We start from the raw sequence: 17,887 nt of genomic DNA, 5'->3' as shown, positions 1-17,887 counted from the left end.
ATTCCTAGAGGACAGCAAAGGTACGGACCACAAATTGAACACCATTCGAAATAGTTCAGTCTTTATGTTTTGTTCTGCCTCTGATGGAAACGTTTCCCCAGCAATCATAGGGTTGCATTAAAATATTCCTACTAAAATCAACCCCATGGTGACCACAGAACAATGATCAAGTCCTCAAAATTAGGCAGCCCTGAAAGTTGCAACAGAAATATTGAGCAAACCTACCTTTTATAAAGAAGAATAGCAATGACAATGCAGATGATAAAGACTACTGCAAGGACAGGACCTACGACCCAGATCAAGCCTTCTTCTTCATCTGTGATGGGCTGTGGATCCAGATCCATCGACACAACAGGGTCCGAGTAGGGGCTGGTTGCATACATCTTCTGAGGAAAAACAGAGTCTGTTTTAGTTATCAAATAGGGTCTTTCTGGACTGTTATTTTGCATTAGAAGGATTTCCCCCCGGCCCCAAATTTAGGACATCATGGATTTTATGACAAATGGATCAAGCAACTGAAATCAAATACAGGATGAAATTAATCAAATGAAGGAGAAAAGAGAAGGGAGAAGAAAGATGAAGGAGAAACTGACAGTCTTGCGTGATCAGTTTCCTAACAGAGTGAAATCTTACAACAAAATCACTTTTGTGGTATAAATTACTTCGTTGGTGCTTCTCAGTGGGATCTACATACAGAATATTAAATAATTTAATGAACCATAAATACCAATGATTAACCAGTCCCAACATGTCCAGTGAACTTTTACATTGTGCCAATGTGTGAGAAGCTATGTGAAAACCGAGAGAGAGTTCTAGCCTCAAGGAGTGACAAGGTAAGTATCCCTAATTCAAAATCCTCAAATCCAAAACTTTCTGAGAAATTTCACATTTTTGGATTAGGTACTTTAGATATTTGGATAACACAGTGAAGTTGGTATAAATATCCCCAAATCCAAAAACATCTGAAATTGTCAACTCTGCCAGTCTCAAGTATATTCAATATGAAATACTCATTCTATAGCAACCAAAAAGGTCACAGTTAAAAGGTACATATACAGAAAAATAAGTCAGAACTTTGTCAAGTATTTAATTATATCAGTGCTTCTAGTGCTATATGTTGTTAGACCAAATGATGGACAAATCAAGTCCAAAAAAAAGAAATCCAGTACCCAAATCATTGGTGCAAGATGTACATAGCTGATGACAGCTTTCTTAACAGGGAATTTTTATAACTTGAAAGGGTTTAGTAGTCCCTAATTAATTTTATTAGTCACTTCTTGGTATGCTTGTTTTTAACACACAATTGATAATAAATATAATTTAAAAAATAGTTACTTGGTGAAGGAGTGAACTGAAAATTTGTGAACTTTCTACAACATTCCATTATATTCTGTCCCATTTTAGCCTGATTTTAGACAAGCATTCTCTTGACTCTGTCCCTTCATACTGTCCCTTTCCTTTTCCTTCCCAGCCTTTCCAACCCAACCCCACTGACTGCCCTGCTTCTTATCTCTTCTTGCCTAAACGTGACTATTGGTTGTATTACTTATTTCCAAATCTAATTCTCTTCATTCCATTCTTATGCCTTTTCAGATTTGCTACAATTGACCAGGACTTTTTAAAAGCTCCTGCTCTGACTTTTCTTAAATCCCTAATCTTTCCAACTGCTCAAGCCCGATTGAGTTAACTGCCCCTGTTCTGTGGGCATGCATTCTTGGGCTCTGTTCTCCACCACCCTAGCATGTTCAGATCATCCCCCAGTGTTTACTACCAGCCTCCTCTGTTCAGATTACTTCTTTACTAGAGTTACTAAACTCAGGAACTCTGGTAAGTCTCAGACCCTCATTTCCAATTGTCTCCACATGCATGCTCAAATGAGGAATTGCCTGCATGATTTCACTTCTTCCGAGACAGAACTTTCTCCCAATTCCCCAATTTCTCTTATACTGTCAGCATCTCTGAATAGAGACTACTGACATTATCTATCAGTGACCCTCAGGTCCATCTGTCCTTTTTGCAGCCTCATGGACACCATCTTTCTTTAGGACCTCATTCATGTTCTCCTAACCACACCAAAAATGTCTCCCTTTTTTCTAATACTCATTACTGCTGTCAGAGTTACTGCCCGAAACCACATAAAACCTTCAAGACAAATAGATAAAGCAATTGGTTACTACTAGATAAAACCTACATACCTTAGCATGGCCCTCAAAGGCCTTTGTTTTAAATTGTTGCAGCACATCTAACATAGTCCATCAGTTTGAGCTACTACTCCCCAAATGCTCTATTCTTGTTCTTTAACCCTCCACAAGTTCCGCAACATTTAACTCCTAAAATCCAACTAAGGTGCCACTTGAATACTGCCCCCTTAATTGGAAGAAATCTGTCATTCCAAAAATTACATGTAAAAATAACAAGCTGATCACCAAACTCTTTTTAAAATTTGGATACACCCTTCACTTCTTCTAATGAAAACAAAAATTCCCAAAAGAGAGATTTATATACTATATTTATATACTGTTTGTGTATATAAATCATTATTACCCTATACATGTATGATGCTTAAAATGGCTAGCACAGAGCTCTGCAGTTGGTGGGATCTCAACAAATCTTTGCTAAATAAAAAAGCTCCAATTCAAATGGCTGTGATTGTCAAAGATATGAGTGTATATGCTCCTTTATGATCAGTAAATATACTTGATTTTTAACCTTCATCTTTTAAAAACCCCATTTCAGGTATATATTCTGCAATTTAGTATAATGAGCTCAGCAGACATGTTAGGACAACACATGCCACACTGAGATCTTGATTTTACTCCATTTTCTTCACTTACTCAGGAAAGGGATTGCCTCAATTTCTAGATTTTTTTAATGCATCAAAAGATGATGAAAACTCAGGATACATTTACAACCTGCTCAGAAAGAACTCAAATAAATGTAAGGGAAGGAGGGTAGGTGGAATAAAGATATGTGGTATAAGGATTTACACAAAGGACTTGGCAGAGAGACTATAATATTCAAGAAACATGATTCTTTATATAAGTGTGATTGTTTATGCAGTCGCCTACTCCATTTGTAGGTCACACTCAAAGTGTCTGTAGAAGCAAAACGTGTTGACTTAAAATTCTTTCCCAGAGCCTTTGAGATAATAATCTAGGTCAATCAAGATGGAACTCTAAGCAAAGTTCTTCTCAAAGCACATAGATTTCCAACCCCAATCAGGAAACACAGTCATGTTATAACAAAAAGAAAGTAAAGCCATAAAATTATACTAGTCTCATGAAAAATAAAATGTGTTCAGTGGGTGGCAATAATAGTTTTAACTTTATACTACTCAAAAATAGTTCTCTGGTATTTTTTTTTTTTTAATATGAGGCAAAGGATTGGGGAAAAGCACCTGTCCTTACTAGGAAGAGAAATGTTTTGTCTCTGAAAATTGCCAACCCACTCTTGGAGTGGTTATGCACATTACTAACAGACAGTCTCAGAAATCTGAAGCTTAAAAAATAATGACTTCACTGCACACATGATACTACTTGGATACAATTCTCATCTATAAAGTAAATGCTGGCTGAACACCTAGGAACCATAGGGAAAACACTGTTTTCGTGGAGAGCAATATCAAGAACCAACCTAGATGCCCTTCAGCTGATGAATGGATAAAGAAAATGTGGTGTATATTCACAATGGAATATTACTCAGCCATAAAAAAAGAATGAAACTATGGCATTTGCAGGTAAATAGATGCAACCAGAGAATATCATAGTAAATGAAATAAACCAATCCCCCAAAACCAAGTGATGAATGTTTTCTCTGATAAGTGGATGGTGATCCATAGTGGGGGGTGGTAGGGAAGAATAAAGGAACTTTGGAATGTGTAGAGGGGAGTAAGTTGGGGGTGTCAGGGTGAAAGAGATGGAAAGGACAATAGAATGAGACAGACATTATTACCCTATTACATGTATGATTACACTACTGGTGTGAATCAGCACCATGTACATATAGCTAGAGGAATGAGAAGTTATGCTCCATTTGAGTACAATGTGTCAAAATGCATTCTGTCATGTATAACTCATTCGAACAAATAAAAAAGAAATATGGTGGAGAAAAGGAATAAGATAAATTTTGGGGAAAAGATCTTAATTCTACAATTAATAAAAACTGAGATGACACAGTAAGGGAATTAGTAGACACATCAGCATTGGTGACCCACTTAAACAGGGGGAAAGGGTTGGGGAGACATCAAGAGCCAGAGTGAGAGAGCGTGCAGTCCGTTTTGTTTGTATGATCAGATGAGCTTTCTCTTCTTTGTTGGGTTCTCTGATCTACCTCCCTGTTCTGAAAGTGCTTTCTGAAAGGTTCATAGAGCTATTTAAAGAAAATTCCTCTCAAGTACGTAAGTCTTATTTTTCTCTTTTTAAAGAGAAAGATGATTTCCAACCTCCCATTTCCCTTGATGTTCTGCCTTAAAAACTTCAACTGGAAAGAGAAAGCGTATCTGTACATTAAAATTCCAGGAAGGCCGTCACATCGTTTTTGAAATGACATTTTGCGTACAAAGGTAAACCAGGCTGCCTTTGTGTTTTGACTTTCCACGGGGGAATTCCTTCAGTCGTTTGAAGAGAGGCCCCACTGTACGCGCTAACACCTGATGTGGAGAAACCTTTGATACACTGAGGGCTTCTTACATGCAGAAATTGACTGGCTCAATGGAGTTGCCACGCCTGTCAGACTCGGGCCCTGATTAGAAAGATCCAGTCTGCAATATGTATGTTAAATGTTAATGTGAACCGCCACTTCAAAACCCACCCCCCTTCCCATCTACAGTTTCTCTCCATTTTTTTTTTTTTAATGTTCAAAGCAACTGAAGCATAAAACGACATAAGAGCAAGATAAATTACATAAAAGAAGACAACTCATTATTTAGAGTACCTTAGGAATTCTCCCTTTTATTGAATTATTTTCAAACTTTCTTGGCTTTTCACTGACAAAGTCACTTGTAAAGTGCTATAATTAAAGAAACTGGTTGTGCTTGCCTCTTCCTAGACAGATCTTCGGGGAAGCTGGCCAGAGGTACTGGGGCCTCACTGGCAGTTTTATAGGAGAATAAATGCGACCATTACCAAAGTCAATGTTTTCAAATATTTGGAAATATATTATGTAGAATTAGAATTTATTAGTTCTTACTGAAATCACAGGGTCTAATATCTGCCAGGTATTATGTCAGATGAGAAGAGTATTTTTTTTTTTTTAATACTACTCTACGTAGTTGAGGGAGGAAGATTGTAAGCAATGGATGTAACACTAGGACACATGTGTTAGTTGACAGGTCTGGAAATCCATGTCTTGTCATTCTCCTACTTCACATAAATGAAGCTCACCTAAACTCCCTGTCATCAGAGACAGCTTATTTGCACTGCAATCCCATTCAGTGTACTAGAAGGGCAGGCAGGCTGTTCTTACACTTCAGTTAATGACAGCTCAAGAGAAATAATTAGGATGGATGTACCTACATGGCCCCAAATAACGACTGGCCCAACTGTGTAAAAGTACCCCAGCAAATAGATGTCATGATAATGAACTTACAGACTCTGCATGCTCCATCACTGCTAACACGAAGAAGACATATTCTTGACCACTTTGAAGCTGCTTGTTTGTAAATCCGCCATAATGTTTGTCATCCCCCAGGGTGAACTCAGTGGGAAGGACATCAAAGTGAGCGGCAATATATGGCTTTAATTCAACTTCTCTCCCGTAACGGATGCTTCTGCGTTTCCTAGATATCTCCTTAAGCAGCTTAAAGAAGAAATGAGAAACAGAAAAAGAACTGTAAACAACAATAACCCACATACTGATAGTTAAATGGGAGAAATTAATTCAGTACTGGGAACAACCCAAATTCAATTTGTTCACATTTCATGTAGCAATGCCAGCATCACTAAATCTCAGTTCTCTCGATACTTCAAATGCTTGTCTTCCTGTTAAATAAGATATTGGACTCCTCTTGCAAGGGCCAGGCTATAAACACAGGGCAATTAGATCTTTACTGGTAGCTCATATCATTTCCTACACTAATGAAATTCTCTCAAAGGGCAATACTGCATCATAACTTGTCTAAGGAGAAACGGCAGCTTGATTCATAAAAGCCTTGTTTTGTAGGAGATTTATTAAACAAGGAGTAACCTCAGATAAAGTCATCTAAAAAGTCTAAGTATTACCACATTTTTGGAGAATTTAATTTTCAATTATGAGATCATTTATATGATGTAAATTCCCTCAAAGAAACAGAAGCAATATTTATTAACTTTTAAATTTATAACATATGTTTGTAATATAAATAAATTCTGAATTTATATATATATTAAAAGGGACATTGTTATTCACTTAAATGTTTTTTTTAGAGAGAGAGAGAGAGAGAGAGAGAGAGAGAGAGAGAGAGAGAATTTTTTTTTTTAATATTTATTTTTTAGTTCTCGGCGGACACAACATCTTTGTTGGTATGTGGTGCTGAGAATTGAACCCAGGCTGCACGCATGCCTGGTGAGTGCGCTACCGCTTGAGCCACATCCCCAGCCCTTCACTTAATTGTTCATGACTTAATTTGCCTCCTTGATTAATTTGGGTGCAATTCATCACATTTTGTCATGGAACTCATTTTTTTTTTTAATAGAATCCAGTTCTCTGGGGAGTTTATTGGTAACATAGACAGGGTGAATAGAAATCAATTTCAATATTATGTTGAAGAAAGCAAACACATATATATATACATTAAGATCCCTCATGAGTACCTAAAAGAAAGAATTTATTTTTAAATAACCTGTTGTTTTGCATTGCCCCTTTATTAGGAGAAAAATCACATTAATGATATGACAACTGATTTCAAAATGATATCAAAGCTATCATTAGCTTCTTCCTCTACACAGTATTTCATCAAGTTTAACAGAGAATAGGTCTGTTTCAGTCTGGAATGCTTTTTGAGACAAGCAACAATTTTTTAAAGGTTTACTGAAGAGAATTTTTTTTTCATTACCTATGCAGAAAATACAATATATCTGAGGACAAACTGGAAAAAGATTATGCACCTGAGGGCAAACCCTGTCCTTATCTTGATGGACAAAATTAAAGTATTTATGGAAACTTTGTAAGAAAAGTATTTATAGCTCTTCATTTTATAAATGAATAGGATATGGTTAAAAACCAAAATAGTGACAACTACTTAGTATAAGGAGATGTTGCCATAATTAAGGTCAGGATTTGGTGCTGATAAAGGCCTCAGACTTTATCTATGAAAAACACTGAATCTATCCAGTAGGAATCTGATGTTCTATAGTTTCTTCTACACTCAGACTTGCAAATGGGCTCAGCTGATTCAAAATTATACCCTCAAAATGGAGAAAACAGTCTTTTCATTATATAGAAAATTTGTGCCCATGTTATTTGTCAATAGTATCTAATTTATAATGTTCTAAAATTTTCTATTAAATTTGAATTTATTGATGCAATTAAGATTATGTGAAATGTGAGCTGTATGCAAAGTATAGTAAACTAGACATGATCTGTTTAGCAAATGTGAACCATCTGATGATAAATTCAGAGAAATTGATCAATTATGCACCAATTGGTCAGTAAAAAAGCAATGGCAAAAATTTAATACTATCTTTAAGTTCTGTTGTGAAATGTAGGTTTGTTTTTAATCATGATAATAGCTATCACTAAGAATTTTCTGGACACCAGGCACTGTTCTATAAGCTCAAAGATACATTAAAGTTCATTTACTCTGTAGAATAACCATCTGAGGTAGGTTACAATCATCCCCACCTATAGATGAGGAAACTGGGGCATAATAGAAAATTTCAATGAATGGAATAAAATTACTCCTAAAAGATTTTTTCCAACCTTATTTTTACTTTGTGGTTGCCCCAAATCAAGAAATCAAATGCTATGTTTAAGCTCTGATCACCTAAATTGTTTTCACTTGGTCTGTACTTAGACACATTGTTTTTGTGCACTTGCTTTCATTAACACAGATGGACGTGTTATTTCCTTTCTCTGGATTCTTTTAACATGCTAATTTAAAAAAAAATCTGTTGTCAAATATTCAACATAATATTATACTTGGAAAGTCATTAGAAAGGTTATTGTCGCTGTGCAGCAAATGATGACAGCCATTGCTTTGAGGACAAATGCACTGCAGATGAGCTGAACAGCATCTTCGAGTTGGTAAATCAAAAACATTTACCATCAGTTGTTTATGTGACTGCGTCCTTTCTTCTACTTCACTGATCAAACCCTACCTTGATTTTATTCATATTTCAGATGAAGGCAGCTGTCATAATTCATCCATATCATTGTCATTCCCATAAGAACCTTTTGCTAGGGTTTATTTTGAAGATGTAGAGAAAGTGCCTCAGAATAAAATTTTTGATATTTTGGTGTCATTCATTAATGCATTGGACCTAATGGAACATCACCCTGGCCCTGTAGGTTGCTCTAAGCTCTGTAGAAAGCTTCCTATGTTATACTCTAAATGGCTCAAGTGAGCTCAGATGACACCAAAGTTAGACAGTATGCTGGTTACAATCACAAAAGACCGTGATATTTTACGACAAGCCTTTGAAGTACAGTGCAACGAAAAGCTTATGATATATTAGGTGACCTGCTCTGAATTAAATATAACTAACATTTTGGGAGTCATTCTGCCCAAAATTCATTTCAACTATCAATGTCGGTTCTGCCCAGTCTGACCTTGAGAACAGGAGTTCCGGTCTATGAATTTATCATGTGAAGAGCATCTCCAGACAAAGAATAAAAGAGCTCAGAAGATAATTTTTAGAGTAACTCTGTTTAGAAAGCCTCTTTCAATTTTTTATGGGCCCCAATGTGAGGCATACATGTGGAAATCCCCTTAGGCCACCATTCTATTCGATGATATGGTTCCAACAATTTGAATTATAGGCCTTTCTGAAAAATTACTTGGTCAAATACATTTAAGAGAGGAATACCGCTTTGTCAAACTTGGCAGTACCAAGCTATAGATAAAATTACTACAATGCTTTTATTATCCATGATAGGGTGGGAAAATCCTGTCTGCAGGAATCAGAAACTGGATGAGTAAGCAGAAAGTGAGGCCATTGCCTACTTTCATTTGTTCCCCTCCACAATAGTTACAAGATGTATTGGAGGTAATTCCAGAGATATATCAAGGGCTTTAGTTCTTTTATCAGAAATAATTTTCATTTTCCAGTCAATGCATATCTTATTTCTTCCACCATTAATTCTACAATGTGGTCTCAATTATATCAGTAAGAAAAGTGGGAAACAACCCATCCTGACCCAAAAATTTTGAATTAATAAAATGTTCTCTATCAAGCTATTATACAGATTAATGCACCACAACCTACAGGATGATTAAAATGACCCTTTGTTAAGGGAACCAGCAGCGCAGACCTGTAGAATTTAATTGCAAGAAAGTTCAATGTCACATAGCTCTATACTTTAATCCATTAATGTTGCTGTGCATTTTAGAGGTTAAAAACTGGCTGTAAAAGAGATTCACTTTCTATTACTTATTATCAAATGGCTTCACTTCTAAGGCAAGCTTATTATTTAAAAGTATTTGATATCATTTGCCTTAGATCTCAATACCTTAAAAACTTAAATATATATATGTATGTATAGAGATTCACAGGATCTACAAGTTGCCTTTGCAATTCCAACTAAAATGTGATGGTAACAATCCTGGAATTCAGAAAAAAACCCTAATAAGATCGTAAATTATTTCCCAGGATTATCTTATTAGTCAGTTGCAAGTAATATCCTGTCTGGCTTTGGAATCCTTACAAAAAGCTAACTGATCATTTTGCATCTTCAGATGAAGGATTACTCCTCCTCCACTATCATACAACAATAATTTTATTTCTTTAGTATTAATAGAAAAAATTAACTTGATAACTTACCTAAATTACTTCAGAGTATTATTGAAATGATTCCTTGTTTTATACCCCCCATGACATCTAATCACTACATGACACAAAAGCATCAACCTAACCTTGAACTAATCTCACCTTCTGAACTTGATCAAATTTAACTCAAAGTGGATGTTGATGAGTCCCCACTTCTAGAGGTGATACACATCTGCCAGAGAATGCTAACAGTCCCTTTTTGTCAAATCAAAGTCTCCTTTCTGTAGAAATGTTTGAAAAAAAATCACCTTCCAGTAATACAGGTAAGGAATTTAATATTTTCCTTGCTGCATTTGTACTAATTTGACATAGAGAGAATACCTAGAAATAACAGGCTGTGCTCTAAGATGTGGCCTATGTTGTAAATAAACCCAATAAATTAAAATCTTCTATTTCCCAAAAGGGCATCTGGGTATTTGCCTTATGAACTTATTCAAAACAGCATTTCATTAAAATAACAAAGTCTCTCCTATATTTCAAATATGAATCCTAGTCATTAACTTTCAGTGGCCCTCTGGGGATGTGGCCCAATACCCAGGTTTGTAGTTTTCTCATGCAAATAAAATATGTCATAAATAACTCTTCTATTTCACATTACGTATTAAATTTTTTAATGTTATTTTTAAAAAAGAATTATCAATTAAAATGCACCTATTTTTAGATTTTAGAAATTAAAGTCATACTACTTAATTATTGCCGTATTTTGTTTTACATTTTCTTCTTTGCTCAAAATTTTGTCATTTGTTTCATTTTCCTTTGCAGTTACATGTACTTTTGATTCTGAAAAACCTATAGAATACAGAATAAGGCAAGCATTAACTAATCAGTAGAATTCTTTAAGAAACTGGTCAAGACCACATATTAGGTCAAATGAACTCTGCTGCTAAAGTACAATTTAGCATTTGTAAGGGTCTTAGCAACTGTCGAATGATGGCCCTTGAAATTCATATCAATGGTCATTAAGTCTTTGTTGACAATTTATTCACCTTCCCCACTTCTACATTATGTTTTACAAGGGGCAAAATATTAAGGCCAACAAAGATTAGACAGGTTGTAAGCTTTATTGCAGTTTAATGTCTTTTAATTAAAGCCAAAGGATCTTTGTTGGGATCCCTAGAGTATAATATGATCAGAGCATTGAGCCACCCGACCAGCCAGATGTGCAGAAGCCAGCACCTTGATTAGATGCTGAAAACCTCCATAGGGAAGAGAGGATATTTAAATAAGTAATGAAAAACACAGCCAACGAAGATGTAGTTACCTCATCTAATTCCATTTCATCTGGACTCTCCCATGGCTTGATAAATTTCCCACGAGATTTCTTCAAAGGCACAATTATTATGTAGTAACCTCTGCAAAGAAATAGACGGACAAAAATAAGATTAGTTCAGAGGGAAGAGAAAATAGATGTGCCCTTCAATCTTCCACAGACCAGTGATTGAGAATGAAGGCAAATTATGGATATGAAGTGACTTGTCCATTTCTTACATCAATGACAAATAACCACCTGTTGTTCAATTTTAAAAACAACATGGATAGACATTTATGTGTGACTTCAATGATCTTGTATGGCAATATCACCATGGTTGACTACTCTTTATTAGGTATCATAAACAGAACAGGCACTTGTTGTTAGGACCCTGGTGCTGGACACATACAAGGCTGGTATATTGAAATCTACCACCACAAGCTGCTAAACAAATATTTTTTATGACATCAACTTGTAACAGGATATTTTTAAAAGGGGGTGGTATATAAAGAAAATTACTCTTGGGTTCCGCAGATATCTATCATTTTGTTTATACAAACCAAAAATACTTTTTGTTTGGATACAAAAATTAAAAATAAAACTTACTCATCTGAAAAGAAAGTAAAATGCAAAATCTCTTATTTTGCCTATCAAACTATAAAACTAAAGACTGCAGAATTTTGAAGATTTCTATGTAAAGGCCTTCAAATTAGGTCTCAACATAATGATATCTATAAGAAAAGACAAATGTAACTGAGACCTCACACTGAAAATGGTCAACTAAAATTTAAGTGTTGTATAAAGCCACCTGTTAAAAAACAGATATAGGTCACTAGTCAAGTTACTAGAGAATATATCCTTCCCTTGCATTCGTGATTAGGGACTTGCATAACTACATATGGATTTGGAACATAGTAGATAATACCTACTAACACATTGATCACTTCCTACTTTTCAGGTATTATATTAAATGCATACACTTGTTTTGCCTTCCTATAGCACAGTCCCTTGAGTACAGTCTAGACATCGACTCTAAGGCTGTAAGAGCTGGTCACAAACAAAAAGATCCAGAAAAAGAGATAGTAAGGGGATTTAAACTTTTTCAATGATCTCTTTTTTACACTCACTCCATGCATTATAACACGTTTCTGGAGAACTCCACAAAGTTGATGTAGATTTATTGGGAAAGTGAAAACACACACATTCAACAGAAGACAGTCACATACCTTTGAGAAGAGAAGGTTATCACAGGGGACAAAGCAAAGAGGGAAAGGGCACTACCAACCCTGAGCTGCATGGAATCGAAGAGAACAGTAGCAGCCACAGGAAGGCCTCTTTTAACTCATCCCAAATTCTCAATAAACTCAGCAAAACTTCAGCACTATTGAGCTGTTCCTGTGAATACTAGTCTAGAGCTGAGCTGACCAATACAGTAATCTCAGGTCCCTGTGGCCACCAACCTATTCAAATGTGGCTCCCCAGAACTGAGATGCACCCTAGTTGTAAAAGACACACTGGATTTTGAAGTGTTAGTAAGAAAAAAAAGGAATGTAAAATATCATTGACAGGGGCAGGGGTCGTGGCTCAGTGGCAGAGCACTTGCCTGACATGTTTGAGGCACTGGATTTGATTCTCACCACCACATATAAATAAATAAAATGCAGGTACATTGACAACTACAAATATATTTTTTTTTAAATATCAGTGACATTTTTATAATGGCAATCATAGGTTGAACTAGTGATAATACTCTATATTGGGGTTACATAAAATGTTATTAAAATTAATTTTACCAACTTCTTTTTGCTTACTCTCTTTGCAACTATTAGAAAATTTAAAATTTCACAGGGATCTCACACAATGCTTGCTGATAAGTGCTACTCTAGAGTGTTCTTGTGAAGAATATGGCACTTGTAGATATAGCTGGCTCAGACTTTAGGCTCCACTACTGATATGCCGGATAATCTTAGGTTGCTTGTTTAGCATTCCTGAATCTCAACTGTATATTCTGAAAAATGGAAGTGTACAATACTAGGCTGTGAGTGTAGGGAAATAAAATAAACAAACCTGAAGCATTGAGCACAGTGTGTGTAGCCAACAGCACCAAACAGACGCCAGCTGTTATGGGCGAGGCTGACATCACAGTGGAAGAGACACATCTGAGCTGTCCCATTCACTAGCACGGATGAAATTCCGTGAGATGGAGGCAAAATAACTTGTTAAACTTGTTCCCCCTAATCAAGAATTCAAGTCAAATCAGTCAATTATACCAGAAACCTTTCTCCATGGTGCTGTGAACAACTCATGAACAGATGAACACAAGTACATCACCTAGCCATTCATTTTCTTTACTACAAATAATCATGATGATCAAGGAGGGTGAGGAGGAAGAAGAGTTGGAGAGTGTGAGAGAGGCCAATATCTTTTATTTTATGATCCAGATCAAGCCTCCTCTTCATCCTGTCCTCCCACTACCTGAAGGATTTGCCAAACAAGTCCATCATGTTAAATGAGCATGGAGAAGAATGACAGAGGCTGCAACTGAGCGTACAAAATAACACTGCAGATGTACTTGATAAACACACTTGTCAAGGAACCTCTTGCTTTTCCTACCAACTGCACAAAGTCAGGAGAGCTTCTCTTCTCCCTAAGTAATGATGCTGCACATTATCAGAGAGCGCCCACTGTCTGCTTTCAGAATCATATAAATCAAAGTTAAGCTGATGAATTCTATTAATTTTTCTTCTGCTTTCATACACTGAGTTGTCATTCTTGTTCACGGGGAAAAAAAGGATGCACTCTTTCTTCAGCAACACTCCCCAACTATTCATTTCACTCGTGGCTGAGATAAGAATTGAACAGCCTCTCCCACAGCAATTAATTATCAGTGTGGTCAGATATCCATAACCTCTATCTCTACTGCTCTCTAAACCATGCGTCTAGGTCTAGGGCAGTCTAAGTAGAGCTTGCTTCCAAGCCACTCTTGCACACTGAGAAAAATGGGGTGTTGGCAATTTGGAATTTCAGATTATAGAAAGTATCACCTCAGTCTAAATACACAACTGTGTTCTCTGCAACTCACACTTTGCAAACATCCATGTCTTTGCCTAACCTGCACCCTGGCTTTCCCCGAAGGGTGCTGCTTCTCTTGAAGTCTTCTCCTGTGGTAGCTGTTAATTTATCCCTCTCCCCTCTCCAGGAATCTAAGAATCAAGATTTGGGGTTTGTTTGTTTTCTTGGCTTCTTGTGGCTTCTTAAGGTATTTTCCCTCTACCCTCTTGCTAAAAAATTAAACAGCCAGCTTCTCTTTTGAAGTTCATGCAATTCATCTATATGACTCTCTTCTCAGACTGATTTTTGCCATATATCAACTTCTCTAGCATCTCTTTTCACAGAAGTTTTTTGTTAGTTTGTTTGTTTAGGTGAGGTTCAAAGTCTACCTTCCTCCAAAATTCTGCCATTGTCCTGGGTGATTTCAATCTTCATAGGGTTGGCTCACATACCACCCTACCTCTTACATCTTTCAATTCTTCCTTTCCAAAGTGTACCTCTCCCATGCAATTTATGATAGACTCTCGACTCTGTGCTTGAGCTTAGAGAGCTGAATACATCTAGAGAAACAGGGCACAGGGCAGGACAAAGCCACAAATCCGTGATCAGCAAATCCCAACAGGCCCTCAACAGTGCCTGGCAAATGCACAAAGTCAGCTTCTCCCTTTACCAAGTCCTTCCATTCTCCACAATGACTTTTTCAAGTGCTCTCCACTACTCAAACTTGGATGTTCATATCTCCCCACAAAATGATGTTCTTGGCTTTTACTTACAAAGAAAATATAAATAGTCTGACAATAATTCTCTCATCAGTCTATCAAACTACAAGCCTAATTCTACTATAATCTTTCCTTTAGGTACAGTGTAAGGGTAAATTGTATTATAGCCAACAACTATTTAAATTGATTCCCATTCTCTGACTTTCTTAGAAAGTTAACTAGGCCCCATACCACTTTCTCTGTCATCTGTCTCAACTTCCTCCCCCTGGACCCTAGCCATCAGACTTCAGCCATTCACAGATATCCGCCACTTAAAAAAACAAACCAAATTACACCCTACTCTAGTCATCTACCTGTCCCTACTAGTACTTAACAGACACAATTCTGCAAGTAGCTGCTTGTTCTCCACGCTCTCCATTTCCTTCTCTTCCACTCACATCTTAGTGGACTTTGCTATCTTCCTGCCTCAGCACTGCCATCAATGGGGAACTCAAGGACCTCAATCTGTGACAAGGGAAGGAGAGTTTTGATCCTCTTCTTAAATCATCTCTTAGCAGAATCTTACCATTTTGGTAAGATCTTCCATGAAACATTCTCACCTCTTTCTTTGTTATGTAACTATTTTCTACATTATCTTTTCCTATATTAATTCTACTTCCTTAACAGAATCTATTATGTGCTATCCAGCAATTAAATGATGAAGTCCCTCCAGGCTCTGGCCAAAGACTTCTCTTCATGCTGTTTTTGTCCTAGGAGAACTCAATCCAATTCATGGCATAGGTTATCAGCTATATGCAAATGTTTAACAGATTCATATCTTCAGCTCAGAGTTCTCCTGTGAATTCCAAAGATTTATCAAAATTCAAATTTACGTTTTCATTTCTAAGTGCAAAGTACCTCAACTTCACTGTGATTAAAATGAAATGAACAATACACCTTTCAAAATAAATCTTTCTCTAATATTAAACCATATCTATTATAGCACACATGTCAATAACCTAGGTGTTTCCACTGAAAATATGCTTTTATTCTCTTCCTCTCTCATACCCAATCTATCATCAAGTACTCCTACTTCAAAACTCTAGACCTGTGTCCATGTCTACTGCTATCTTTTTTTGTCTCATTCCATTTCTCATGGCTATACAATAGTCTGACTTTCTCCATTCACTTTAGTTTTTCTAGTCTAGTCTCCGAAATTTTCATTTCACAATACCATATTGATTGTGCCATTTCCATTTTTTAAGGCATTTCAATGAAGTCTCATTTCTCTAAGGATAAAGACCACAAGGAATTATAAGTCCCTACAGGCTCTTACCTGAATCCATCTCTCCACACAGCTGTATCTTGATTGGCTTTCAGTATTTTGAATTGATCTTGGTCAATTCTGAAATCAAACCTCTCATCATTCTGTCCTATTAGCCTAGAACCTTCTTTCACTTCCACCAAGTTAACTCCTCTCTTCCTTTGAATATCAACTCACTTAGTTTCCTAAGTGCAACCTTCCCTGACTCTGATAAAATCAATTACCCCATTATATTTCTATAATTTTCTTTTACTTTAAGATATGTTTACATATTTAGGAAAATATTACTACTAAAGCAGATGCGCACATAATCTTTTCAAACTTTGTTTTATTACAATTTTATCACTGATTTTTTTCCCCCACTGAAAAATGGAAGTGGATGGGATGGGTTGATTCTCAGGGACCTAGGTCTCTCTTAAATCTAGTAGTCAAAATTGTGTGTGGGCCCTTCTTGTCCACCAGAATTTCCAACCCTCAATCTCATCTAGCTTTTCTCCAACGCAGCAACAACATGCTCAGATATGGTTTATGTAAACTATAACTCCATACTGCAAAAATTTCTTTATTTAGCAGCCTGCTAGTGACATTTTTTTTTCTAGCTTTACTAGACATTAAGGAAAATAACGTGATTCAGATAGAGGAGAAATGAGTTTAAATGCCCTACAGATTCATATCAACCTAATCAGATGAGCTGAAAAAACTGGTTGGAAGTACAATAAATAAATAAATAAATAGATAGATAGATAGATAGATATAGATAAATAAATAAATAAGTAAATTGCTTTTGGAGCTAGATCAGCTTACGTATGGGTAAAGTTAAACTCTACATTCTACTTTGTCTCTCTCAAGTCTGGAGTTTAGGCTCAAAATCCCTTTTTAAACACAGACCTTAACTATTAAACTAACAGAAAAAAATAAATAACTCAAAAATCAATATATCTGGAAAGCCCATGACTACTTACAAAGTAAGCTGTGTTTTCCCAGTATATTAGATTTAATTAGATACGTTAAATCTAACCTTCAGAATTTTAATTATATTAAGTAAAGTTTTACTAATTTCATTTAATATGTTATCATCAAGGGGCCCAGCTCCATATAATTATATGAGAAGCAAGCTCTGGTCTTTGCAGAGTCCCACTTCAAATTCAGCCAGGCTTTTCATATTAGCAATTGGTCTTAGCATTCTCGAACTTGCTATTTAACTGGGAGGTCAAAATCTGTCTTAAGAGTTTAATGATAAATGTCAATCCTTGCATAACTTTGATTTTTTAACTTTTGCTATGGTCATTTGGGTAATATATATTGTTTAAATCAAATTAATTTACAATAGAAAAACCACAGCTGGTTGAATGATCTCTCAGTTTCTATGTTTAAATTAAGGCTTTGAATCTTTTCCTTTGGGGGTTGTTGGGCAAGTTACTTAGTTGTCTGAAGTTTCACTTTCCTCATTTGTTCATTAATGGGTGACATGCTGACCAGGGGACGCCTCCCTCTTTACTTCTCCTCTAACTTCTACTGAATTACTGCTTCATAACTACTAACATCCTGTGATCTGTGCATACTCCTGGTTCTGAGGTTTACCTGGGAAGGCCTGTTTATGCCT

The 17,887-nt window shown here is 36.2% G+C and overlaps 1 protein-coding gene across 1 annotated transcript in view; it reads right to left on the bottom strand.

The window, feature by feature from the left end:
• The window catches only part of Ptprd (protein tyrosine phosphatase receptor type D), a 382,192-nt gene that overhangs the window by 122,936 nt on the left and 241,369 nt on the right, over positions 1 to 17,887 (bottom strand). Inside the window, exons 17-19 of the mRNA XM_076845982.2 lie at positions 11,224 to 11,314; positions 5,587 to 5,796; positions 226 to 386 (exon numbers count right to left, since the gene is read on the bottom strand). Coding sequence (XP_076702097.1) covers positions 226 to 386; positions 5,587 to 5,796; positions 11,224 to 11,314 — 462 coding nt within the window. The remainder of the gene's footprint in view (positions 1 to 225; positions 387 to 5,586; positions 5,797 to 11,223; positions 11,315 to 17,887) is intronic.

The sequence above is a fragment of the Callospermophilus lateralis genome, chromosome 2 (genome assembly GCF_048772815.1).
Source record: "Callospermophilus lateralis isolate mCalLat2 chromosome 2, mCalLat2.hap1, whole genome shotgun sequence".
NCBI lineage: Eukaryota > Metazoa > Chordata > Mammalia > Rodentia > Sciuridae > Callospermophilus > Callospermophilus lateralis.
Note: the sequence above shows the minus strand (reverse complement) of the source record. Positions and strands in the feature narration are given on the sequence as shown.